The following is a 25,372-nucleotide window of genomic DNA, read 5'->3' on the forward strand; positions in this document are numbered from 1 at the left end:
GGGAATGTAAAGAGCTTGTAAAATTCCTGATCTACTTCTTCTTTTTTTTTAAAAATATTTTATTTATTTATTCATGATAGTCACACAGAGAGAGACAGAGAGGTAGAGACACAGGCAGAGGGAGAAGCAGGCCCCATGCAGGGAGCCCGACGCAGGATTCGATTCCGGGTCTCCAGGATCGCGCCCCAGGCCAAAGGCAGGCGCCAAACCGCTGCACCACCCAGGGATCCCTCCTGATCTACTTCTTGCCCAGATCTTTTTCCTCAGCTGCAAGCCATCCTCCAGTTGCCTACTAACATCTATTAGAAGTCCCAAGGGCACAAACACAACCTGTATGAAATGGAACTCAGCCTCTTCTCAGTCCTGACCCTAAGCTGCAACTCTCTTTCCCAGGTCAAGGCCTTTCCGTTCTCTAAGCTCACACCAGAAACTCAGATACCTTGACTTGGTCTTTTTTTTTTTTTTTTTTTTTTAAGACTTTTTAAAAAGATTTTATTTATTTATTCATGAGAGAGAGAGAGAGAGAGGCAGAGACACAGGCAGAGGGAGAAGCAGGCCCCATGCAGGGAGCCCAACGTGGGACTGGATTCTGGGTTGACAGGATCACGCCCCGGGCCAAAGGCAGGGGCCAAACCGCTGAGCCACCCAGGAATCCCCCTTGACTCAGTCTTAATTCCTCATATCCAATGTCAACAAGTCCTAAAGGTCCCATCTCCTAGAATGGTCTTAAATCTGTCCATTTTCCCTTTCACCAGGAAGCTGCCTTAGTTCAGGAACCACCACCTCTCAACTCCAGTGACATCCCCACAGAGATCTCCCTTTCTCCAGTACAATTGACCCTTGCACAATGCAAGAGTTAATGGCGCCAACCCGCTGTGTGGTTGACAATCCACATATAACTCTTGACTTTTCAAAAACTTAACTACTAATACCAATTGTTGACTAGAGGCCTTACCAATAACATAAACAGTTAATTAACACATATTTTGTATGCTATATGTAGTATATGCTGTTTCCTTAAAATCAAGTAAGCTAGAAAGAAGAAAATGTTATTAAGAAAATCATGAGAGAAAAAAAAAAAAAAGAAAAGAAATGAGAGGGCAGTCCTGAAAATACCTTCAGGAAGCATCCTTGGGGATCCCTGGGTGGCGCAGAGGTTTAGCGCCTGCCTTTGGCCCAGGGCGCGATCCTGGAGACCCGGGATCGAATCCCACGTCGGGCTCCCGGTGCATGGGGCCTGCTTCTCCCTCTGCCTATGTCTCTGCCTCTCTCTCTCCCTCTCTCTGTGTGACTATCATAAATAAAAAAATTAAAAAAAAAAAAAGAAGCATCCTTGATTTCATCACTAACTCCAGGTTGAGGCCAAGGATACTTCCTCTTTGTTCCCATCTCCTTCTGTGCATCTATTGATACCTGCTGAGTAAAGTGGCAGGCTGTGTGCACTACTTTATATACTCTGCACTCCAGATGTCCCATATATATGTCCTCATTGCTGAGGGTGGTGCTATGGCCATCCGTGTTTTAGAGATAAGAAAACTGAAACTCAGACACTGAACTGCTCAAGGTTATATAGTAAGAGGAAGCACTAGATGTGAAACCCAGTTCTGTTTGGGTAAAATCTGCAGTATCACAAATATAATGCGTAACCGGATTTCTTTTCTCCTTAGTCCACTGGGTGAGCACTTATTATTATTATTTTATTATTATTATTTTTTACACTTTACTGCTCTCATATCACCTCCTCTGCAAAGCCTATCTTGTTCCTCCCCTTACCTTACCTGAGTTAGGTGTTTCTTGCTTGGTGTCTCCATGGTCCTGGCAGCCCCAGGGAAATACCTATTAAAATCTCCATTTCAACTTCTCTCTTGAAAAAAATCATGAGACTGTCAACACAGTATCTCAATCTCTCAGGGCACCTGGATGGCTCAGTCAGTTAAGTGTCTGCCTTCAGCATAGGTCATGATCCCAGGGTCCTGGGATGGAGCTCTGTGTAGGGCTCCATGCTCTGTGGGAAGTCTGCCTCTCCATCTCCCCTGCTCCTCCTCCCTGCTTGTGTGCATGTGTGCTCTCTCTCTCTCTCAAATAAATAAATAGAATCTTTTAAAAAATTAAAAACAAACAAACCACAGTATCTGAATCTCTCCACGGCAATAATTACCAGAGTCTAGTAGTGTCTCCTCCCCAGTTTTGAGATGGGGCACTTACTTTATTTCCATGAAGACCTCCCCGCTCCCTGACACATCCACCCCCACCACTGTCATCCATGTGTTTGCTTCCTGCCTGAAGCCCTTACCCCTCAGTACTCTAATGATAATTAGATAATTAGATAATAATAATGATGATTATTTTGCCTCTTGACAGCAGCACCTGGAAAGGAAAAAATGGTGTGTTGCATTTTCTCATCTGGCCATCTCTGATATAGTCAACATGTCACAAAAAGTGACCAAACCAGAATAATTCTTAGTCAAAGTAAAACTTTACACCTAAGTCTGCTGCAAGTATTTGTCACCAGCTATTGAACATGCTAGGGGTTATGACTGCTATCTTGACTCAGAGCAAAGTAATGTCTTTCTCTTCATCTGGTGGCAGCCACAAAGACAGGAAAAAGCCCATCAGTAATGGAGATGCCTTCCTTTCTGGTTATAGATTATTTGTTATATAATTCCCTCTGCTAGGGTGGGAACTCCCCTTGGCTTCTGTGCAGAAAAAAAGTTAACATAGCAGTTTTGAGATTGCATATCCTTAGAAAATCCTGCTGATAAGGTTGGCCGTTGGCTGGGAATTTGGATTTGGGGATAATTTACTTATTCCCAGAATTGGTAAGACTGGTCCACTCTGCCTATATTGTTTATAGAAACTTAGTTTATGCTGAATATCTGTTTTCCTTCTGGAATTCTGGCACATGCTAGGCAGAGTGCTCATGTGACCAGTGCCCAAGAAATAGTCTGGGTACTGAGTTTCTAATGAGCTTCCCTTACAAATGACATTTTCATACAAGTTGTCACAGTTCGTTGCTGGGGGAATGAATTGTGCCCTGTGTGACTCCCTGGGAGAGGGCCCTTAAGAGTTTGTGCCTGGACTTCATCCCATGTGCTTTTTCCCTGTGTTGGGTTAGCTTTGTATCCTTTCACTGTAATACATCATAGCCATGAATAGGATGATACACCAAGTCCTGTGAGATTTCCTAGAGAGGCATTGCACCTAGGGTGGGTTTGGGAGATACCTGACACAGCTTCTCTCCAGTTATCTGGATTCTATTCTTCTCCCTCTTCCCTGAAACCTCCTTATGCAAGCCCTGATAAATGGCCCCTGGTGTACAAATTGTTTAATCATCTTGGCTGTACTTAATCTGGTAGGTTCAGCTTCCCTAAGAGCACAGGCTTAGGTAGACCTGGGTTTGAATACTAGCTCTCTCACTTTTTTTTTTTTTTAAAGATTATTTATTTATTTGAAAGAGACAGAGACAGAGAAAGCACAAGTAGGGCAGAGGGAGGGGGAGAAGCAGACTCCCTGCTGAGTAGGGAACCCATCATGGGGCTCAATCCTAGGACCCCAGGATCATGACCTGAGCCGAAGGCAGATGCTTAACCTACTGAGCCACCAATGCACCCCTGAATCCCTGCTCTTCACTCTTATCTTTTGGGAGCTTGTTTATTCAACTGTAAAATGAAAATTAAATTGGGTTTAATTTGATGGATTCATGCAAAGTACTACATATATTAACTATGGAGCAAATGGAAACTTTTTTTTCTCCTGATTTTTTTTTTTTTTAAGTAATCTCTACACCCAATGTGGAACTCAAATTCATGATCCTGAGATCAAGAATCACAAGTTCCACAGACTCAGCCAGCCAGTCTACCCAGTCAATGGGAATTTTTATTATTGTTTTGATTATTGGTATAAAAATCCTCTCCCCAAATAGAGGGGAAGCATCTAACTGTTCTGTTGCCTTTCTCCCGGGACTGAACATTCTCTTACACAGAGTAGGTGCTTGACGCTCTGCTGAAAGGGCATTGGTTACTATGTTGTGAAAGACGTGATATTGTAAAAATAATAAAAGTAATCATTATAATTTTAAGAATCACATTTGAGTGCTTACCTTGTGCTATGCCTTGGGCTAAGCAATTTGCTTAATTTGTTTCATTTGATCCTTACAACAACCCTGTGAAATAGATTCTACTATCACCATTTTAAAGAGGAGGAAATGGGGATCCCTGGGTGGCGCAGCGGTTTGGCGCCTGCCTTTGGCCCGGGGCGCGATCCTGGAGACCCGGGATCGAATCCCACGTCGGGCTCCAGGTGCATGGAGCCTGTTTCTCCCTCTGCCTGTCTCTGCCTCTCTCTCTCTCTCTCTCTGTGACTATCATGAATAAATAAATAAAATCTTAAAAAAAAAAAAAAATAAAGAGGAGGAAATGAAGCTTAGCATCATTGTGGCCTCACACAAATAGGTGGCAGAGCTGGGATTCAAATCCAAGTGTATCATTCAGGTCAGGCTGCCATAATAAAATATCACAGACTAGGTGACTTAAACAAAAGAAGTCAATTTTCTCAAGGTCTGGAGCCTGGAAATCCAAGATCAAGCCAGCACGGTCAGTTTCATTTTCCGGTGAGATGTCTCTTCCTGGTTGTTTTCCCTCTGGCTTTCTCATAAGAGCTTTCCATAGTGAATGAGAAGGGAGGAAGTGAGGGAGTCTCACTTGTGTCTTTTCTGGTGTCTTTTCTCATAAGGACATGAATCCTGTCTAATGAGAGTCTTACCTTTATGACTGCATTTAACCTAATTAATTCCTTAGAGGCACCATCTCCCAATATAGCCACACTGGGGATTAGGGCTTCACCATATGAATTTTCTGAGGGAGAAGGGTAGCTGTCTGACAGCAGAGTCTGAGAAGAAATAAGCAAAGCACAAATTTGTCAAAACATTTTTTTTAAAGATTTTATTTACTTATTTATTCATGAGAGAGAGAGACAGAGAGAGAGAGGCAGAGACACAGGCAAAGGGAGTGCAGGCTCCATGCAGGGAGCCTGATGCGGGACTTGACCCCAGAACTCCAAAATCATGCCCTGAGCCAAAGGCTGAGGCTCAGCTGCTGAGCCACCCAGGCATCCCTAGTCAAAACCTCTTATTTGCATAAGATATTATACTAATCTTGGGGCATCTGGGTGGCTCAACGGTTGAGTGTCTGGCTCAGGTCGTGATCCTGGGGTCCTGGGATCAAGTTTGGCATCAGGCTCCCTGTAGGGAGCCTGCTTCTCCCTCTGCCTAGGGCTCTGCCTCTCTCTGTGTCTCTCATGAATAAATAAAATCTTTTTTTTTTATTTTTTAAAGATTTTATTTATTTATTCAGGAGAGACACAGAGAGTAGAGAGACACAGGCAGAGGGAGAAGCAGGCTCCACGCAGGGAGCCAGATGTAGGACTTGATCCCAGATCTCCAGGATCATGACCTGGGCTGAAGGCGGCGCTAAACTGCTGAGTCATCCGGGCTGCCTGAATAAATAAAATCTTAAAAAAAGAGATATATTTATCTTATTTGTTCTGATAATTTTTTTCTATATTGGGAATGATGTGGGGAGGGAGGTGAGTGCTCAGTTTGCTTCACTCGGTCAGAAATTTTACTTCAGGGGTGCCTGGCTGGCTCCTTCAGAAGTGCATGTGATAATCTGGGGGTTGTGAGTTCCAGCTCTATGTTGGGTGTAAAGATTACTTAAATAAATAAACTTAAAAAATAATAAACTTAAAAAAACAAAACAAAACTTTAGTCCAAATAGAGCTGCTAACGCTAACCTGGGCAGATGTCTGGAAGCCTACCTCCCCATAGAGCTTTGACAGAGAACACATGCAAAGGGTCTTGGATTTAGAAGTCTAACTAAACTTGGAATTTACCCTAACAGGAAAAGAATTTGGAAGAGTGAAGGGAGAAACAAAAACAAAAACAAAAACAACCCCCACCCCAAACAAAAGTAATTATACTGACTCAGAAATAAAGCCTTTTTTAGGGGCACCTGGATGGCTCAGTGGTTGTGTCTGCCTTTGGCTCGGGTCGTGGTCTTGGGGTCCTGGGATGGAGTCCCACATCGGGCTCCCCACGAGGAGCCTGCTTCTCCCTCTGCCTATGTCTCTGCCTCTCTCTCTGTGTTTCTCATGAATTAAAAAAAAAAAAAAAAAAGTCTTTTTTATATATCCCCTAAGTCAGAAGTAGTTAGCTGGGATGCCCAGTGGCCTTTCCAGCTAATAGCAACAGGTAGGGGAAAAGTTTCTTTGAAGTTCCTCCAAAAATGTTTATCTGATTTCTTTTTGTGGTCAGATTGTTTTGGTCCCTGGTCATTAGTCTGAAGAAGGAATGAAGATTGTCTGCAGAAGTATTTTCAAACACTACTTTCATCTCCTATTCTTTGCAGAAACACCCAATTTAATCAGGACATTTGCTTGCATTGTAATTGTTCACTTAGAGACCCCCCCCCCCTTTTTAAAGATTTTATGTATTTATTCATGAGAGACACACAGAGGCAGAGACCACAGGCAGAGGGAGAAGCAGGCTCCATGCAGGGAGCCTGACGTGGGACTCCTGTCCCGGGTCTCCAGAATCATGCCCTGGGCCAAAGGCAGCGCTAAACCGGCTGAGCCACCGGGCTGCCCTCCCTGTGTGTTTTTAGACAAATATCTCATTCTCCTTGTAAAATGTAAGAGAGTTGTGATTGTCTAATATTCCTAAATACCATTAAGCCAGACAGCTGCTGTAGTTAATTTGCCTTCCGAAGATCTATAAATCCTAAAATGTTAACAAACTGAGTAGAACAGGATCAGGATTCACAGGATAAATTCTTAGACTAGGATGAGGGAGGACCCAAAGGAGCTGCAGTTTTAAGCACTAGGAGTTAAACCTTGGTTCACAACTCTGATTTTTCAATTATAAACAAGCAACGCTAAGAGTTATTTCTTGGAATCTCTTTCTTCTATGTTTCTTTTTCTTTCTTTCTTTCTTTTCTTTCTTCTTTCTTTCTTTCTTTCTTTCTTTCTTTCTTTCTCCTTCCTTCCTTCCTTTCTTCTTTCTTTCTTCTTTCTTTCTCTCTCTCCCTCTTTTTCTTTCTTTCTTTCTTTCTTTCTTTCTTTCTTTCTTTCTTTCTTTCTTTCTTTCTTTCTTTCTTTCTTTCTTTCTTCTTTCTTTCTTTCCTCTTTTTAGTAATCTCTACATGCACTGTAGGGCTCGAACTCAAAACCCTGAGATCAAGAGTCACATGCCCCAACCGAGACAGCCAGGTGGCCCCTCTCTTGGAATTTCTTAAACAGAATTTTCTATTTTAATTTCCTTGATCCAGAGACTTAAAAGAGGCATTTTTTCCTCCCTTCTGGATATGAATCAAGAACTTAATCTGAATTTCCAAAGATCTAGAAGGATAAGTGGGGGTTGTTCTTTGGGCTAGGTTAGAGGAGCATGGAAATGGTGAGTACAGTGTCAACTATCCAGAGAAATTGGGATTGGAAAAAAAAAAAAGAGCTGGAAATGGGGCTGGTGTTTAGCATCACTTTTTTTTTTCTTTTTTAAGATTTTATTTATTTGAGAGAGAGGGAGCATGAGCTAGGACAGGGACAGAGGAAGAGGGAGAGAGAGAAACAGACTCCCCACTGAGCCCAGCACAGGGCTCAATCCCAGGACCCTGTGATTGTGACCCGAGTCAAAGTCAAAAGCTTAAGCAACTGGACCACCCAGGTGCCCCACCAGACTAATTCTTAATAATCTTTATCTACATTTTGAAATGTAGGCCTAAGAGATCCTTAGGCAGCTTTGTATGGTTACTAAACTGAATGCCCAGAAGACTATACTAACACGGATACTAGTGAAAGGCCCACCGTGAGAGACTATATGGTTCTGTGGCAAAGGCTGGCAAACCCTGGGCCAAATCCAGCCCACTGCTGTTTTGTAAACAAAGAGCTACAATGACAGAGTTGAGTAGTTAGAACAGAGGCGGTATGGGCCACAAAGCCTAAAGCATTTACTATCTGGCTCTTTGCAGTACGTTTGACAATGCCTTCTCCAGGGCCTCAGGTTGGGCCCATCCCCACTTCCTTTAACCGGCCAGGATGGGGAGCATGTTGTATCAAGTATCACACAAAGAACTGACCACCCAAGCTCTGGCTACACTGTGTTTCCTCTGGCATGATAAACTTCGCCATCCATTAATGCTTCTCGGATGGTAGAAGCGGTGAAAGCGTCTCTAATCTCAATTAGCAGAAGCCAGAAAAGAAATAGACAATAACTTTATTTTTGAAACTTTTAAACTAGTAATCATTAGAGGGGAATCTTCTTTAACTTGATTTTTTCTTCTACATTTGAAAAGTATCTCATCTTTGTTAACATTTCCTTGGCTTTTTCCAAATCATCTGAAATAAACAGAGACATTAAGGTGAGGCTTCCTTCCCAGCAAGAATAAAACTAACTCTATTGACCAACATAGCCAGTCTGATTTACAGATAAAGTTTTATTTTTTATTTTATTATTTTTAAGACATTTTATTTATTTATTTATGAGACACAGAGAGAGGCAGAGACACAGGCAGAGAGAGAAGCAGGCTCCCCGCAGGGACCCCGATGTAGGACTGGATACCAGAACCCTGTGATCATGCCCTGAGACAAAGGCAGGTGCTCAACTGCTGAGCCATCCAGGTGTCCCACAGATAAAGTTTTAAAATGAAAACTGAAATCTGGGGATCCCTGGATGGCTAAGTGGTTTAGTGCCTGCCTTCGGCCCGGGGCGTGATCCTGGAGGCCTGGGATCAAGTCCCACATTGGGCTCCCTGCATGGAGGCTACTTCTCTCTCTGCCTGTGTCTCTGCCTCTCTCTCTGTGCCTCTCATGGATAAATAAATAAAATCTTAAAAAAAAGAAAAGAAAAGAAAAGAAAGCTGTGAAATCTGTATTTGTGTCTGCCTGTACATTTATGGATGTATGTCTGATTTGTATATATATTTCCCTATCTCCCAATGGTATTAAATCCTTTCAAAAAGTTGTATCCGGATTGTCTTAGAGAGAAATAAGTTCTCACATAAATTAAGTCTTCCTAAAACTTCCAGAAATATAGGAACCAACTCAAATATTTTTCATTATCACGTACTTGTATAAATCTTCGGTAAATAAGACTAGTTTGGTTTGTTGGTTTAATAAAGTAGGTATGTTTTCAGAGTTGTTAACATTAAATTGTAATGCAAACATACATTTTAATTGTCCTTGGACTTACTAGTCTAATAACCTAATATTATACGTATTAGATGTTTAAGATTATTTATTATTATTATTTGATATTACTCAAATCATCCTGACAAGCTTTTTTTTATTTTTAAAAATTTTTTTGACAAGCTTTATTTATAATGACAATAATTATGTTTTATAATATGCTGCCTAAAAATAATTTCCAAAGTATTTTTGGCAACTTGAAACCTTAGAGTCATGGTAAGCTAAGTTAAATAATAGATAGTCATTAAATATATAAATAATCTCTAAATAAGATAAAGTGTTGAAATATTCACTATTAAGCAAAAGTTTAAGTTGATACACTTTTAGCTGTTTATTTTTATATGGTCCAAGAGATCAAGGATCTTGGGTCTCTTAATAAACATATTCTTGCCACCTTAAACTTGTATTGTAGGAAGCATATACCTCTATAGCTTATGTAGATGGTAAACTCATAAAATCTGCTTATCTACTACAGAATACTGGTGCATTATAGTTTTCAATTGTCTACTTCCTAGTTTTCTCTGTAAAATAAAGGTTACTAATGGTCAAAATTTATAATCAATACATAAAAAAATAAGACTACAAGTTAGGTGGCTCAGTTGGTTGGTCATTTGCCTTTGGCTTGGGTCGTGATCCTGTGGTTCTGGGATCAAGCCTTGTGTCAGGCTCTCTGCTCAGTTGGGAGCCTGTTTCTCTCTCTCCTTGCTTGTACTGTCACTATTTCTGTCTCTCTCTCTCAAATAAATAAGATTTTAAACAAAAAAAAAGAATGAAGAGTATGTTTCTGTTAAGATAAAAAAAAAAAAAAGAGTATTTTGTCCTAAAGTAAAATGTGAAAGAGGGAAAGAATAGAACCAAACATGAATAGATATTGAGAGTGGTAGGTTTGTGGAAAGGAATTTTATGTGAGGTCAAAGCTGGCTAAGATTATTTTTTAATTTCAATTTTTAAATTTTTTTTTTTATTTTTTAAAGATTTTATATATTCACGAGAGATACAGAGAGAGAGGCAGAGACACAGACAGAGGGAGAAGGGATGCTCCCTGAAGGGAGCCTGATGGAGACTCAATCCCAGAACTCTGGGATCAGGTCCTGAGCTGAAGCCAGAAGCATCCAGGCATCCCTATTTTTTTAATTTTTAAAAAATATTTTAATATTATTATTTTTTAAGTAATCTCTATACCCAATGATCTCACAATCCTGGGATCAAGAGTCATACATTCCACTGACTGAGCCAGCCAGGTGCCTCTTGAAATGAACTTTTTTTTTTTTTTTTTAAAGATTCCATTTATTTATTGAGAGAGACACAGAGAGAGGCAGAAATATAGGCAGAGGGAAAAGCAGGCTCCCTGCAGGGCACCTGACATGGAACTTGATCCCAGGATTACAACCAGAGCTGATGACAGACACTCAACCACTGAGCCACCCTGGTGCCCCTTGAAATGAACTTTGATCTCAATAGTATACTGACAAAACCAGAGTTTGGTTTTCTGTGTTAAAATGACAAAGTTTTTTTTGATTATTGATCTGGTCTTAATAAAAGACTGTAAAAGATTTTTCTTTACCTTTTGAGTAATCTGCCTAGACATATATATTCTATGTCTTATCAAAATAATTTCCTGCGCTTCATGTTGTCTTTATCATATCTTTCATTACTTAAGAGAATAAAGACTTCTCACTATTCAGAACTAAGGTTCTTCATTTTTCACATTACCTCCTGTATTTGCCTTTGAAGTTTTTTATCACCACATTGGTTAAATGGATAACTGAGTTATTGTTTCACAATGACCTATGATCCTATTTAAATAAATACTTAAAGCATTTGACATTTTGGACAACTTCCCAAAATCAAATTCTAAATAAAGACTTCCTAACTTCAAAATAACTTTGAATTTTCTGAGAGGATCTCTAGAAAACCTCATAGGATTTGTTCTCTTACTTTCTTAAAAGAGAGCTGTTAAACTAATTAGGTTTATTTGATTACATTGCATGGGAAGCACTGTCAAAGAAGAGATATTTAATCTTCCCTAGGTTATATTTGTATGGGTAAAAGGTTATTATTTCAGAAATTTTATAAAATTCCTAGAAATTTATCAATGCCTTCACTATAATATGGCCTGGTATAATGTTATTAGTCTAGTTATTATGTTAAAATATTCTGTCACAGAAACAACCAAATTTCCTTGACAACTGAATTATTTTTATAACTTTCATCAGATCTTTATTTTTTTAAAAAGGTTTTATTTATTTATTCATGAGAAACACAGAGAGAGGCAGAGACACAGGCAGAGGGAGAAGCAGGCTCCATGTAGGGAGCCCAATGTGGGACCCCCGGGATCACGACCTGAGCCAAAGGCAGACATTCAGCCACTGAGCCACTCAGGTGTCCCTCATCAGATCTTTAATTGTGGTTATTTTATGTCTTTTGCTATCCACAGATAGTTGTTGTTCTACTCTGATGCTTTCCTAAAAGCTCCTGCAACCAGCTACATGCCAGAATATGTGTGCTTAAAAAAAAGGGACTGTCTTAGAGACCCATGAAAAAGGACCGTACCAGGTACAGGCTTCTGAGGGCATTGCTTAAATAACCTTGAGATCAAAACAATAAACTAAGTTACGATTTCCAAAATTTGAATGAAAAAGCCAGTGGGTTCATGCCACAACAATCTAGTAAGTTTTACTTAAAAAAAAAAAAAAAAAAAGTATGTATATATTTATTTTATTATTATTATTTTTTTCTTTATTTATGATAGGCACACAGTGAGAGAGAGAGGCAGAGACACAGACAGAGGGAGAAGCAGGCTCCATGCACCGGGAGCCCGACGTGGGATTCGATCCCGGGTCTCCAGGATCGCGCCCTGGGCCAAAGGCAGGCGCCAAACCGCTGTGCCACCCAGGGAACCCCTGTATATATTTATTTTAATTGAAATTCCAGTTAACAGTGTAATATTAGTTTCAGGTGTATGATTTAGTGATTCAACACTTCCATACAACACCTGATGCTCATCACAATGCACTCCTTAAATCCCCATCACCTGTTTAACCCATCCCCCTACTTACCTCCTGGCTGGTTAACCATCAGTTTGTTCTCTATTGTTAAAAGTCTGTTTCTTGGTTTGCCTACCCCCCATGATTGTTTTGTTTCTTTATCCCCCCCCCCCTTTTTTAAGATTTATGTATTTATTTAAGAGAGAGACTGAGAGAGAGCACAAGTGAGAGGGGCGGAAGGAGAGGGAGAGAGAATCCCAAGCAAAGTCCAGGCTGAGTATGGAGCCCAAGGGGACTCTTATCTCACGACACTGAGATCATGATGTGGGATGAAACCAAGAGTTAGAGGCTTAACCAACTGCAGCACCCAGGTGCCCTTGCTTTTTTTATTTTATTTTTTATTTTTTAGATTTTATTTATTGGAGAGAGAGAGAGAGCATGAACAGGGGGAGGGATAGAAGAAGAGGAAGAAGCAGAGTCCCCACTCAGCAGGGAGTCTGATGGGGTGGAGGGAGGGAGGAGCTCGATTCCAGGATCCTAATATCATGACCTATGCCAAAGTGAGACGCTTAACCAACTGAGACACCCAGATGCCCCATGTTTGTTTTGTTTCTTAAACGCAAACTGGTACAGCCACTCTGGAAAACATATGGAGGTTCCTCAAAAAGTTAAAAATAGAACTACCTTATAATCTAGGAATTGCACTACTAGGTATTTGCCCAAAGAATACAAAAATAATTTGAAGGGATACATGCACCCCAATGTTTACAGCAGCATTATCTACAATAGCAAATTATGGAAACAGTCCAAATGTCCACCCACTGATGAATAGATAGAGAAGATATATATATCTTCTCATCTGCCTTCGGCTTGGGTTGTGATCCTCTCTATATATACATATACACTGGAATATTTACTGTAAAAAAGAATGAAATATTGCCAATTGCAATGATGTGGGTGGAGCTAGAGAGTATAATGCTAAGTGAAATAAGTCAGTCAGAGAAAGATAAATACCATATAATTTCACTAATATGTGGAACTTAAGAAATAAGTTTTACTTTTGTAAACAAAATGGAAACATTTATCTTTTCTCCCTGCCTGATTCTCCAAAAAACTCTGAAACTATTATTGAATATTCTTTTTTTAAAAAAGATTTTATTTACTTACTTATTAGAGAGAGAGGGAGAGAGAGCACATACAGCAGTGGGGAGAGGGAGAAGCAGGCTCCCAGTTGAGCAGGGAGCCCCACTTGGATCCCAGGACCCTGGGATCATGACCTGAGGTTAAGGTAGATGCTTAACCGACTGAGCCACCCAGGCACCCCAAATGTTCTTATTTTCAAGGCAATATAGCTATTTGCATATGCTTAGCAAAAATCGATAAGACATAAGTTAAAATATTGGTTATATGACCAAAATGATGCATAAAATCAGACAGAACAGACAATTTTAAGGAAGTTAGGTCAACTTTATGGTGCCAAAACTTACAAAGCCCTCTTGGAAAAAACCGGGTTGCCACCTGGCTTATAGACTTCCCATCCTTACAGGTGATTAAAGAACATCATTCCCTTGCAGGCCCAAGATATTTAGGGTGTTTTGGGGCACCTTGAGAAGAGGTCCAAATCTATAGGTAGTGCAGGTCATATCTGATGGCAAATTCTTGGTTTGACTTCCTAGCATTGAGAAGCTTTTTTTTTTTTTAATTGGGCTTCATGCTCTATGCAGGGCTTGAACTCATGACCCTGGGATCAAGACCTGAGCTGAGATCAAGAGTGAGGTGTTTAACTGACTGAGCCACCCAGGCGCCCCTCATTGAGGGCCTTTTAAAGTCCAATCTGAGATTCTTTATAAAAACTTCCATAAGGGGATCCCTGGGTGGCTTAGTGGTTTGGAGCCTGCCTTTGGCCCAGGGCATGATCCTGGAGTCCCAGGATCGAGTCCCACATCCGGCTCCCTGCATGGATGGAGTCTGCTTCTCCCTCTGCCTGTGTCTTTGCCTCTCTCTCTTTGTGTCTCTCATGAAAAAATAAATAAAATCTTAAAAAAAAAAAAACCTTCCATAAAGAAAACTTAACAAGGGTTTGTATGGCTGACTACCATTCTCAATGCATTTATGTAAACAATTAGGCCAACTTTAATGCAACTAAAATTATTTTGTAAACAAAACTATTCCTACCTTGATAACCTTTGATTACAAAGGGGGGTGACTGTATATAGAAATTTTATGACAGTGGAAAAGTCTATACACCAGAATCTAGTCCTGAGATTTTATCTTCCTGTAAACTGAACTGGATCCTGCCATCTTACACATTTTGTCAGCCCTTAGCAAATTCTTTTTCTTTTTAGCTCTTAGCAAATTTTTAATTCTCCTAGTTTCCTTCAATATCCGGCTACTACTCCCCAAAATGCTGTTTCCTATTTTTCTCCTTCCCTCCTGACTTGCCATCAGTGAGAACTAAAACCTGATCCTTTCTGGGAATCAGGTTTTATTGTGGTCACCCTTCCCTCTGGTATCTGAAAATGCCCTGTATGATAAGACCAGACGACTTGATATAAATATCAAAGAACTCATCACTACAAGTTACGAGTGGGCGACTTTTGTGCCTGGACTTGCTGCCACGTGGGCTACCCAGAAGGTCCACCACAACTCCTTTGCCTTCCATGCTCTGCTCATGGGGCAGCTATGGCTGTGACATGGAAGTCTACGCCGTCATTACCAACATTCAAACTATAAAACGAGAAATCTATCAGATTGCCACTGCTGTCCTCATACCACTGTGTAAAGATGCTTGAGTTCAGTGTCTTCTCAAGTGACTGCCCACCCTCTGGACTCAGAAACTGGGTTTATAGTCTGCTCCCACCATTAGCCTTTGTTTTCTCTTTGTTTCCATAGAGATGCTCCTCATTAAATGCCTGATTGCTCAAGTCATCCAGCAAATATCCTCTTTTACCAAGTCTCAACAGATGGTTCAGCCAGTCCTTAATAAACAAAGGGCAATCAAATGAGAAACGGACCTACATTGTTCAGGGGAAAGAAAAATGTCTCTTCTTCCTATCTTTTTCTTACTGTTTTTTTGTAGCCAACACCAGAAGGTAGGGCCCTTGTCTCTCAGTATCTGGGGGAAGGTAGGAGCCTAACTTTTGATAAGCCCTAGTTAACAAACCCAGATGGGTTTCACATGGACCAACCCCCACCACTTTCCTTTTTTTTTTGTCATTTCCCAGACTACTGAGACCATGCTCATCTACCACCCTATTCCCTCATTCTCTCTTTATTGTTTTATTTAAAAAAGATTTTATTTGTTCATTTGACAGAGGAAGAGAGAGAGCACATGCAGGGGGAGTGGCAGGCAGGAGAGGGAGAAGTAGGCTCCTCTTGGAGCAGGGAGCCCCATGAGGGTCTGGTCCTGGGACCCTGCGATCATGACCTGAGCTGAAGGCAGATGTTCAACTGGCTGAACCACTCAGCCACCCCCATCCCCCTCATTCTCTTTTAAAACGCCCAGGTACCTCTGTACAGATTGGGAGTTCAGTTCACCCTGGACTGTTCCCTATTTCAATAGTTATTACTAATTAAAATCTATCCTTACCAGTTTAGTATCTGGCTTTATTTTTGACAATGTGCAAGTATCTCTCTGAGTCCCTGCTGTCAATTCTTCACGTATATCCTTAGAAGTGAAACTGCTTCTATCGTATGGTGACCCTATTTTTAATTTCTTGAGGAAGGGATCCCTGGGTGGCACAGTGGTTTGGCGCCTGCCTTTGGCCCAGGGCGCGATCCTGGAGACCCGGGATCGAGTCCCACATCGGGCTCCCGGTGCATGGAGCCTGCTTCTCTCTCTGCCTATGTCTCTGCCTCTCTCTCTCTCTCTCTGTGACTATCATAAATAAATAAAAATTAAAAAAAAACTTTATAATTTCTTGAGGAAATATCATAATATTTTCTGTAGTGGCTGAAGTATTTTACAGCCCTGCCAACAGTGAGCAAAAATTTTAAGTTCCCCAGACCCTTGCCAACCTGTTATTTTTCTGGGTTTTCTTTTTTTCTTTTTAAAGATTTTATTTATTTATTCTTGAGAGACAGAGAGAGGCAGAGACATAGACAGAGGGAGAAGCAGATTTCACGCAGGGAGCCTGATGTGGGACTCGATCCCATGACTTCAGGATCATGCCCTAAGCTAAAGGCAGACGCTCAACAGCTGAGCCACCCAGGTGTCCCAATTTTTCTGGATTTTCTAATACTAGTATCCTAATGGGTATGAGGCCGTATGTTGTTGTGGTTTTGAATTTCATTTGCCTAATGATCAGTGATGTTGCACATTTTTCCATGTGCTTATTTGTATATCTTCTTTGCATGTTCTATTTAAGTTGGGTGGGTATTTCTTCTATTTTCATTCCTTAAATTGTACCTAAATATATTCTTAAAATCTACAAAAAAATTTTTAAAAAAATCTACAAAATCTATAAAAGTACAAAAGGAGATGGGAGTGAGCCCTGCTGGAACACCTGAATAGCCAGTGGGTTGGGTTCATGGATTTCAGGCAGAAATATCAGGCTGCTAATCTGTATTTGCCTGACATCTTTTTAGAGACCCTCACTCTGCCTGTGTCTCAGGATGGACTTCTACAGTCCTGCAAACTAGATGGCACACTTTGTAAGCCTATCCTCTCAGCATTAGCTGATGGGACTAGAGTGGACATCTGGCTCAACCTGGGCCAATCAAATAGCCCCTCTCAGGAATCTAGAGTTGTGTCTAGGGGACTATAGTCAGATGGTCAAAGTCTTTGTTCTCATAAGGTAATAGACCTAGGAGAACTAAGGAGTCATCCAGTGGGGGTGACTGCTTTGGAGCACTGTAAACTAATGAGGAAGTGGGTCGAACTGGTTTATAGTGAGAAGTTGGAATGAAACTGCCAGAGGCATTGAGTCTAGGACCACAGCTTTGGTTCCAGAATGGTTTCTGGTTCCTAGGCTTTGCCCCAGAAGAGCACCTGTATACTATAATCATCACAGCGACTTCCTCTTTGGATTTGGGGATATAGTCCTAATTTCTTATAATAAACTTCTTTTTTATCTGGGCTAGCTTGAGTGGCCTTTCTGCTTCCTGCAATCAAATGATCCCTCAGCCAAAGGGCCATTATTCTCTCATTTAAGGGGTGGCACAAGTCTGGGATGGAAAGAAAAACTGGTCTTACTTCAAAATAGCCAGAAATAGACTCAATCTCTTGGCCCTGAAAGCCAGGAGCAATGGGGACGAGGATGAATATTCCATTTTTGTAATTTGGGCACAACTCTGCCATGGGCTTCTCCTGGGCTTTGCAGAAGGGGTAGGCTTTGCCAAATGTCGACTGTGCAGCCTTGCCCTCAGGATCAGCCTACATTCCTTACCTTAACTTCTCCTACTTGCTAAAAGGAGAATAGAAGGACTTTCATATACTCTTTTGCTGGCACATTACTGTTTGGGGCATACAGTTTATTTCTCCCGCAAGGCTGTAAATCCTCAAAGGGATAAATGTCGACTTGTCTATATTTTAGAGCTCCCCATGTACCTATCATAGGATGGGTATATAATAGGTCTTAACTGAATAGATAGCTATACCTCAGTGCTTACAGTTTCTTTCCATATTTAAGAAAGTCAAGGAATGAAGAAAGTACCTTGTTCAAAAGCTCTGCTCACATAGTCAGTCATTTCTTTCTGTTTAGCTGAAAGAGAAAATTACTATCTTAATTTTTCTATTTATATAGACTAACGATGTAAAGATAACACTGTGTAGCTGGTTTCAACACAACATAACATGGAACTTAGATTCCAGGATAAGACTCATAAGCCTTGTGTCCACATGTCCCATGATGGCAGGTCCTGTGGTTTTTTTTTTTTTTTTTTTTTTTTTTTTTGCAGGTCCTGTGTTTTAAGATTTATTTATTTTTATGAGGAGGGGAGGGAGGGAGAGAATGCACATGTGCATGCGAGGGAGGGGCAGAGGGACGGAAAGAGAGAGGGAGGAGGGAGAGATAGAGAATCTCAGCAGACTCCCCACTGAGCACAGAGTCCAACTGGAGGCTCAATCCCACAACCCTGAGATCGTGACCTGAGCTAAAACCAAGAGTCAGCCACTCAACCGACTGAGCCACCCAGGCACCCTGGCAACTCCTGTTTAGTGCAGCTGACCCTACTCACATTCTGTTTTTCTACCTCTGAAAGGTCTGAGGGACAAAGACTAAGGCTTGTAAGATGGCTTACAAATCATAAAAAAAAAAAAGGACAAGGAAATGCTTTGTCTCCACCAAGCAGTCTGAAATCTTCTAGATTTCAGGTAGGAGAAAAATGGGCAGGGCATTAAAGTGTTTCAAGCAACCATCTGCAAATTATACAGCCTCCCAGGAAAATGGAACATTTAGATCATATTGTACCATAAGAGAGAATGCCAGATAAGGTAAAGGGAGCAGCTACCTCATGTTTCTGCTGTTTCCTCATTAGGAAATGAAGAATTTTACCATGTGTTTTCCACATATAAAGGGTATCAATCACTTATATGGTGCCTGCTTTCAAAGCACTTTCAAATACGTTATATCCCCATTGTAGACAGTTGCAAGTATTGGGAGATGGCCCTAGTCATATGGTTGGTTGAGTGGAGGAGTTGGGAGCAGACCCCAAGTCTCTAGACTCCTGGAGAGTGGTGGGAAACTAGCAACGTGTTAACAAAAAGCACTGGACTAGGAGTCTAGAGGCTCTAAAATTCCGCCCCAGATCTAACTAGCTCTATGCCCTTGAATATTTGCTTACTTTGGGGAGGAAACTTAGAAATTAATCTAAATGAAGCTCAGTGACCTGTTCAAAACCAGACATTCACTATAGGGCTAGGATAACCCCTGCCGGTGACTGAGCACCTGCTATGGATTAAGCACTGTGTTATTTGTTTTGCCTTATTTAATGTAGTCCTTGCAACACGCAGTACTAATGTTAAATCTATTTGACAGATGAGGAAACTGAAGCTTAGAGGAGGTGAAGTCACTTGCTCAAGGTCACATGTAAAGGCAGTGCTGACCCCGTACCCATAACCCCCTTACAGCAGAGCATCATATTCCTCTGCCTTCCAAAGCTGTGCAGATGGAGTTTCTGACTGTAAGCCCTGAGGTCTTCTTCCAACACCAACTAGCCCTAAGGCTGTTGATACATACCTAGCTGATAGACTCCCACTCCCACTTTACTGATTTTAGCTTCTTTGTTCATTACTTATTCACTCAATTAATATTTATTGAGCCCCTGTTATACACCATGTCCTATTCTATGGGCTGAGAATATGAGTGGGACCAAAAAGCAGACGCAATTACTGCCTCTGCAGAACTTCCAGTCTAAGGAAGGAGGGTGGCTGATATTGGTCAATAATCTCATGGAGAACAGTAAAGGTTATAACTGTGATTAGTCCTATAAGGGAGAGCTACACACTGCCAAAAGGTACAGATAAAGAGGTTCTCTGAGGATTCTCTGAGGAAGTGATGATTGCTCCCAGATCTGGAAGAGGAAGAGAAGAGGGTTTTAAGCAGAAGAACAGCATGTGTAAAGGCCCTGCGGTAGAAAGGTTCTTGGTACAGATGAAGAACTAAAAATAGCTTGTGTGGGACAGTGGAGGGGCAAATGGGAAGAAGCAGAGGTCAGATCATATAGGGCCTTGTAAGCCATACTAATGACTTTGGTCTTTAACCCAAGAGTAGTGGGAAACCACTTAAAGTTTTAAAGCAAGAGCGATGGTAATATGATTAGATTTAGGTTTCAAAACATCACATAAGTGATAGTGTAGGAATATGTTAGATTAGATTTATAGTGTAGGAATTGATTAAATAGTGTAGGAATGTATTAGATTGAAGGCACAGCTAGATCAGTCTGGAGCTATTGCAGCTGTCCAGGTAAGAAAGAATGGCAGCTGGGAACAGGGTGCTGGCAGTGGAAACAGATTTGGGACACATTTAGAAGGTCAGCGTTTCAAGATTTGGGGAGGACTGTTTATGGGGTAAGGGAGGATAAATTATTAAGAATGCCTCCACAGTGTTTTGGACTTGTGCATTTAGAGAACATTGGCAGAGGAATAGGTTATTTTTTTAGGAGGGATGGGAGAGGCTCATGAATTCCATTTTGGACACATTGAGTTGAACTATATAAACTCCATGAAGACATGGGCCATGTCTTTCTTGTTTACTGTGTCTTACGCAATGCTTGATACACAGTAGGCATGCCACAAATATTTGTGAAAGTACATACGTACATACAATTGGAGAGAGAACTTGGAACTTTTTCTACATGGCATGGTTAATTTTATGTGTCACGTTGGTTGGGCTATGGTGCCTGTTGTTTGGTCAAACACTAGCCTAGATATTGCCATGAAGGTATTTTGTATATGTGATTGACATTTACAACCAGTTGACTTTAGGTCAAGATTAGCTTTGATAATGTGGGCATAGAAGTCCTGCTTGACTTTCCAGCCTGCTGGTCTACCCTACATATTTTGGAGTTGTTAGGCCTCACAATTCTATGAGCCACTTCCTTAAAACAGATTTCTCTATCTCCATATATACATATATACTATTGGTTCTCTTTCTCTAGATAACTCTGACTGATACAGTATTAAATAAAGTGGAAAGCAAGGCAATATGTAATCAGAAGTCAGTTTTTCCATCTTTGCTCTGCAATATGACCTTGGGCATTTTCATGAGCTTCTATGGCCTATTTATTCTTATCAGAGACAATAATAACATCTAAATGATGTCATGGGTAGGAAGGAAGATTGCAATCTGCAAAATATTATGTTCTTGGTTTAAGGCTGCCTTCCAGAAAGGGGTGTTGTGAGTCTAACCTCCAGATAAAATTCGTTTCAGTAGAATCAAGAAAAAAAAATACTCCCTGAATCATTATGATGACCAATATGTAGTCTTTGTATTAATTTTTCACCCAACCTTGAACATGTACTTGTAACAGCAATAAAATGCATTCAGTGGTATTTTATCTTTTACCTCTGACAATAGATTCAATCTCTTTCATGGCAGCTTCACTTTGAGCTTCTGCAAGTTTTTCATTGATTTCCATTATTTCCATGAGGAACTGCCTGTCCATTTTATAATCTGTCCCTTCAGGAATCTCTACTCCATGGAGCTTTAGCTATTGGGATATAAAGCAGAGAAAAGTAAGATTGGTTGAAAAGATTGTGGCCAGAGTCATAAATCCTACTCACAGAACAGAATATCATTCATAAAAAAACCTCACAAAACTTTCAAAATATAGTGAAAGAGTGAACAAAGGGTATGGGAAAGTTAGACTGAGAGAGTGCTGAGATGGAATTCCTCTCTGCTACCTGAAACTGTGTGATCCTGGGGGGCTGATCCTCCACTTGGGAGACTCAACTAGATATTTGTAAAGGCTCTATAAAATCCTAAAACTCTAAGGAGCTAAACTCTTTCCTCCCTCCTTAAAAACCCCAAAATTACTCTTCCCTAAATGCTACCGCTATACAATCTTTGGAATTTATAAAAAATGGTAAAAAAAAAAAAATGCAGTTGGCAAGTAAGATTTACAAATACTCAGAGAAAACTATTCACATGTAGTATTATTGAGGCTAATTATCTTTGGGTCCCTAAACTAGATCAGGTCTCAAGCACTCTTCTGCTGAATAAAGGGGAGCAGCTGTCCCACAGCACAATGGATACCATGGAGTCACACACAGAAGGGTTGGGAAATCACCTTACAAGATATAGTCCCCTGCTCAGGGGAGCCAGAAGGGTCTTATAGGCATCATTCACCAAGGTTGAATGCTTCTCTGAGAAGTCCTTTTCAGTCTGTTAGTAGAGATGAAGATAATCTCATTACCATCTAAATCGGCCATATTAAATTCACATACTGTTTCATAAAATACTGACAGGCAGACAACTAAGGAAGTCTCCCAAGTAGAACTGGTGTGGGATGAGCTGTCTTTATTTTCAACTGATGGGTTTTGATTCTTCTGGGAAGTCAGGTAAAAGCTGTGAGTGCAAGGCAGGTTTAGGGCGTGGCTAACTGGGGTCAGGCTGCCCCAGGGTGGAGCTGGTTGTTAGCTCTGTCTCTGATAATCACATCACCACAAGGCCACTGCCACCCACCTTGTGTACACTAGTGTTTGGGTATGATTAAGGGGTGGCCAACAGGCTACCTGGGATCTCTGGCTGAAGAAATCAGGGTGGACAAGACGCTGTAGTTGCTGGTACCGAGTCTGGAGCTTTGCTGTGTCAACTCTGAAGGCACGGTTACTGTAAGGAAATTGGGAGATAAAATCCATGCAACAAATACTTACAGATTTGTATACTATGGGCCTGGTTCCTATTCTCACCGGGGAAAATACATGTAAAGAGAGATAACTTCAAAAAGTGCTGTGAAAGGGATCCCTGGGTGGCGCAGTGGTTTGGCGCTTGCCTTTGGCCCAGGGCGCGATCCTGGAGACCCGGGATTGAATCCCACATCAGGCTCCCGGTGCATGGAGCCTGCTTCTCCCTCTGCCTATGTCTCTGCCTCTCTCTCTCTCTCTCTCTGTGACTATCATAAATAAATAAAAATTAAAAAAAAATTTTTTTAAAAAAAGTGCTGTGAGGGAAAAGAGAATAGGGTCAGAGAAAGTGGTAGATGGGGAGGACAAACAGATGACATTTGAGCTGAGACCTGAATGATGATGAGAAATAAAGAGGAAAAAGTCATCTAGAGGCAGAGGGAATATGTGCAAAGGCCCTGAGGTGTGAATGAATTTGGTATGCTTGCAGAACTTAAAGCATAGTGTCACTGTAGTGTGCAGTGACTGGTAGGGGCAGATACCAGAGTTAAGGTGAAGGGCCATTCCTGAATCCCACCCTATCTTTCCAAGGCCCAGGTCCTTTCTTCTTTGTCTTTCATTTTACATTCCTGGAGCCTGCCCTGGCCTAACAGCTTAGGTCTGCTCAAACTTCATCACCTCTCCAAGCTCCTCGACCTTCAGAGGGTAACAGGAAAAACAGCCACTTCTCAGCCTCTCTCCCTCTGGGTCTCACTTCTCCCTTAGACTCAGCCGACAATATTAAGTTTTCGGATGCTTTCACACCCTATTTTGTTTGTTTTTCTTACTAGATTTATTATAAAAGGAAGTAACTCAATAACAACCAGATGGAAAACATGAATGGGGGAAAGCGGCTGGCTGGGAGCTTCGAAGTCCTCCCCAGGCGCACTCCTCTCCCATCTCCGCCTGTCCACAATCCTGGAGGCTCCTTTACTCCCTTATTATTATTTTTTAAAGGTTTTATTTATTTGTTCATGAGACACACACACACACATACACACAGAGGGGCAGACACACAGTCAGAGGGAGATGCAGGCTCCCTGCAGGGAGCCCGATGTAGGACTCGATCCCAGGACCCCAGGATCACGCCCTGAGCCAAAGGCAGATGCTCAACCGCTGAGCCACCCGGGTGCCCCCCTACTCCCTTCTCTCGATAACACCTTAGTACCCCTTTCTTAGACGTCTCAACCCAACTTTAACCATTCTGGCCCTGTCGCTCAAGTCTTTCTCCAGCCCCTCCAGGTCGCTTAGTCAGGCACCCCCCCCCCCCCCCCCGGTCTCCCTCCACCGAAGCCTCCCCCCCTCCTCTCCCGCCATTCGGGTCTCCATTCCAGAGGCCCCAAGCTCAGTCCCACCCCTCAATTTCCTCTGGCACGGGCCGCAATCCCACCCTCGGCGCTCCCGGGCCCCACCCCCCTTTTCTACGGCTCCGCCCACCAGGCTAACCGGTCCCGCCCTCTCCTCCCCGGCACTCTCGGCCCTGGCCCCTCGCAGGCCAGCCCCACGCCTCTCTCGTTCGCGCGTTTCCCGAAACCGCCTCCCGTACCAGTCCATGAGGCTGAAGTAGTCTCGAGTGGGGTCAGGCGGCTGCAGCGCGCGGCACTGTGGGCAGAAGAACCCGTCCCCCCGCGTGGGGCCCCCGGGGCCGCCGCAGTTCCAACACTGGGAGGAACCGCTTCCCGCCAGAGACGCAGCATCGCAGCTCCGCGGTCTCCTTCCGAGGGCCCCTGCCGGCCACAGCCCGCACACCCGGAGCAAGGCGCCGGTCCTCCCGCCCCACATCTGGCCGCGGCCTAGGTCGCCGCGGGCACCTGTGGGGGGGGAACCGGCAGAGAGAGATGGAGAGCGGCTGAGCAGACTACTGCTGCTGATTGGCTGGGGGAGCTGACGGGGCGGGATCACCCGGTGGGGGCGGGAGGAGGGGAACCTGGACTCGGAGTGTCCCGCTCCTCATTTTAAACTACAACTCCCAGCAAGCATTGAGGCTACGTGTGGACGGCCACATCCGCTGCTCTTCATTGGTCCGGCGGCGAAGGCGGGGTGTTTTGATTGGCTGAGGGTGGAGTTTGTATGTGCTTGGTTAGCGCCACTCTGCTTGGATGCAGCTGCTGTGAGTGTTTGGCTCTAGGTGGGCTCACGCGGTGAGTCGTAGTGGGGAACTTCTGCTGGGTGTTGGGGGGTTCGAGTCCCGTCCCCAGGGTCTTAATCCACGCTGAATCTCCCGAGTTTCCACTTTGTGCGTTTTTTGAGCTCGGTTAGGGTGAGGAGAGGAATGTGTGGGCGACTGTCTTCCTTTGTAGATGAACTTCGAAGTGAAGTTCACTTCCCCTGTTACTTACAAGCTGAAACTAGCCCAGACGTGCAGGATGAGAAAGGACGAAGTTGTGTTCTTCAAAATCAGAAGGTAGCTGATTTTGATCTAGCTAGTCGTTGCTTTGTAAAGAGTTATATAAATGGTAGCAATTATTACCATATTTCAGATTCAATTTCGAAAAAAAACTATTGAGAACTCAATCTTAGCAGCTGGGCGCTGCAGGAACTGGGACACACTGACTTCTGTAGGAGGATGCCCTGCGAGTGTCCATAAGTGAGTGTGTGGGATAGGAAAGGGTAGGAGGGCACCAGTCCACCCTGGGACTCAGTTTCTCTATTCGGAAAAAAAAAAATGTGTTGCACTTATCAACCCCTTTCCGGCTGTCCTATTCTTTGGGACTGGAATTATATTCTCCCAACTATCGAGCAGTACTGGAGGAAGAACATTCCTATATCATCTCATTTAATCCTCAAGATCTCTCTACCTAGTGAAGTTGTGATCTACCTGAAGATC

The 25,372-nt window shown here is 42.3% G+C and overlaps 2 protein-coding genes across 8 annotated transcripts in view; one reads left to right on the top strand and one right to left on the bottom strand.

Moving 5' to 3' along the window:
* Positions 1-8,247: 8,247 nt before the first annotated feature.
* On the bottom strand, positions 8,248-24,404 carry HSCB (HscB mitochondrial iron-sulfur cluster cochaperone). Of its 4 annotated transcripts, XM_041728799.1 has the most exons (6): positions 24,092-24,404; positions 22,396-22,492; positions 21,956-22,045; positions 21,227-21,371; positions 17,876-17,923; positions 8,248-8,385 (listed from the first exon to the last, which is right to left on the bottom strand). In XM_041728799.1, exons 1-6 carry the CDS (start codon positions 24,325-24,327, stop codon positions 8,294-8,296), a joined length of 708 nt encoding a protein of 235 aa, XP_041584733.1. In that variant the 5' UTR covers positions 24,328-24,404; the 3' UTR covers positions 8,248-8,293. The 4 variants fall into 4 exon arrangements, with proteins under 4 accessions (XP_041584733.1, XP_041584734.1, XP_041584736.1 ...); XM_041728800.1 differs by lacking the exon at positions 17,876-17,923; XM_041728802.1 differs by lacking the exons at positions 22,396-22,492; positions 24,092-24,404 and having other exon boundaries at positions 21,951-22,044.
* Positions 24,405-24,542: 138 nt separating this feature from the next.
* The window catches only part of CHEK2 (checkpoint kinase 2), a 50,361-nt gene continuing 49,531 nt past the window's right edge, over positions 24,543-25,372 (top strand). For 3 of the 4 annotated variants that reach the window (XM_041728794.1, XM_041728796.1, XM_041728797.1), the window contains exon 1: positions 24,549-24,686. The gene's annotated coding sequence lies outside the window, so the exon portion shown is untranslated. Of the gene's footprint in view, positions 24,687-25,372 lie in introns of all 4 variants that reach the window. The other variant, XM_041728795.1, reaches the window with a different exon arrangement.

Source organism: Vulpes lagopus, chromosome 14, assembly GCF_018345385.1.
Source record: "Vulpes lagopus strain Blue_001 chromosome 14, ASM1834538v1, whole genome shotgun sequence".
Classification (NCBI taxonomy): domain Eukaryota; kingdom Metazoa; phylum Chordata; class Mammalia; order Carnivora; family Canidae; genus Vulpes; species Vulpes lagopus.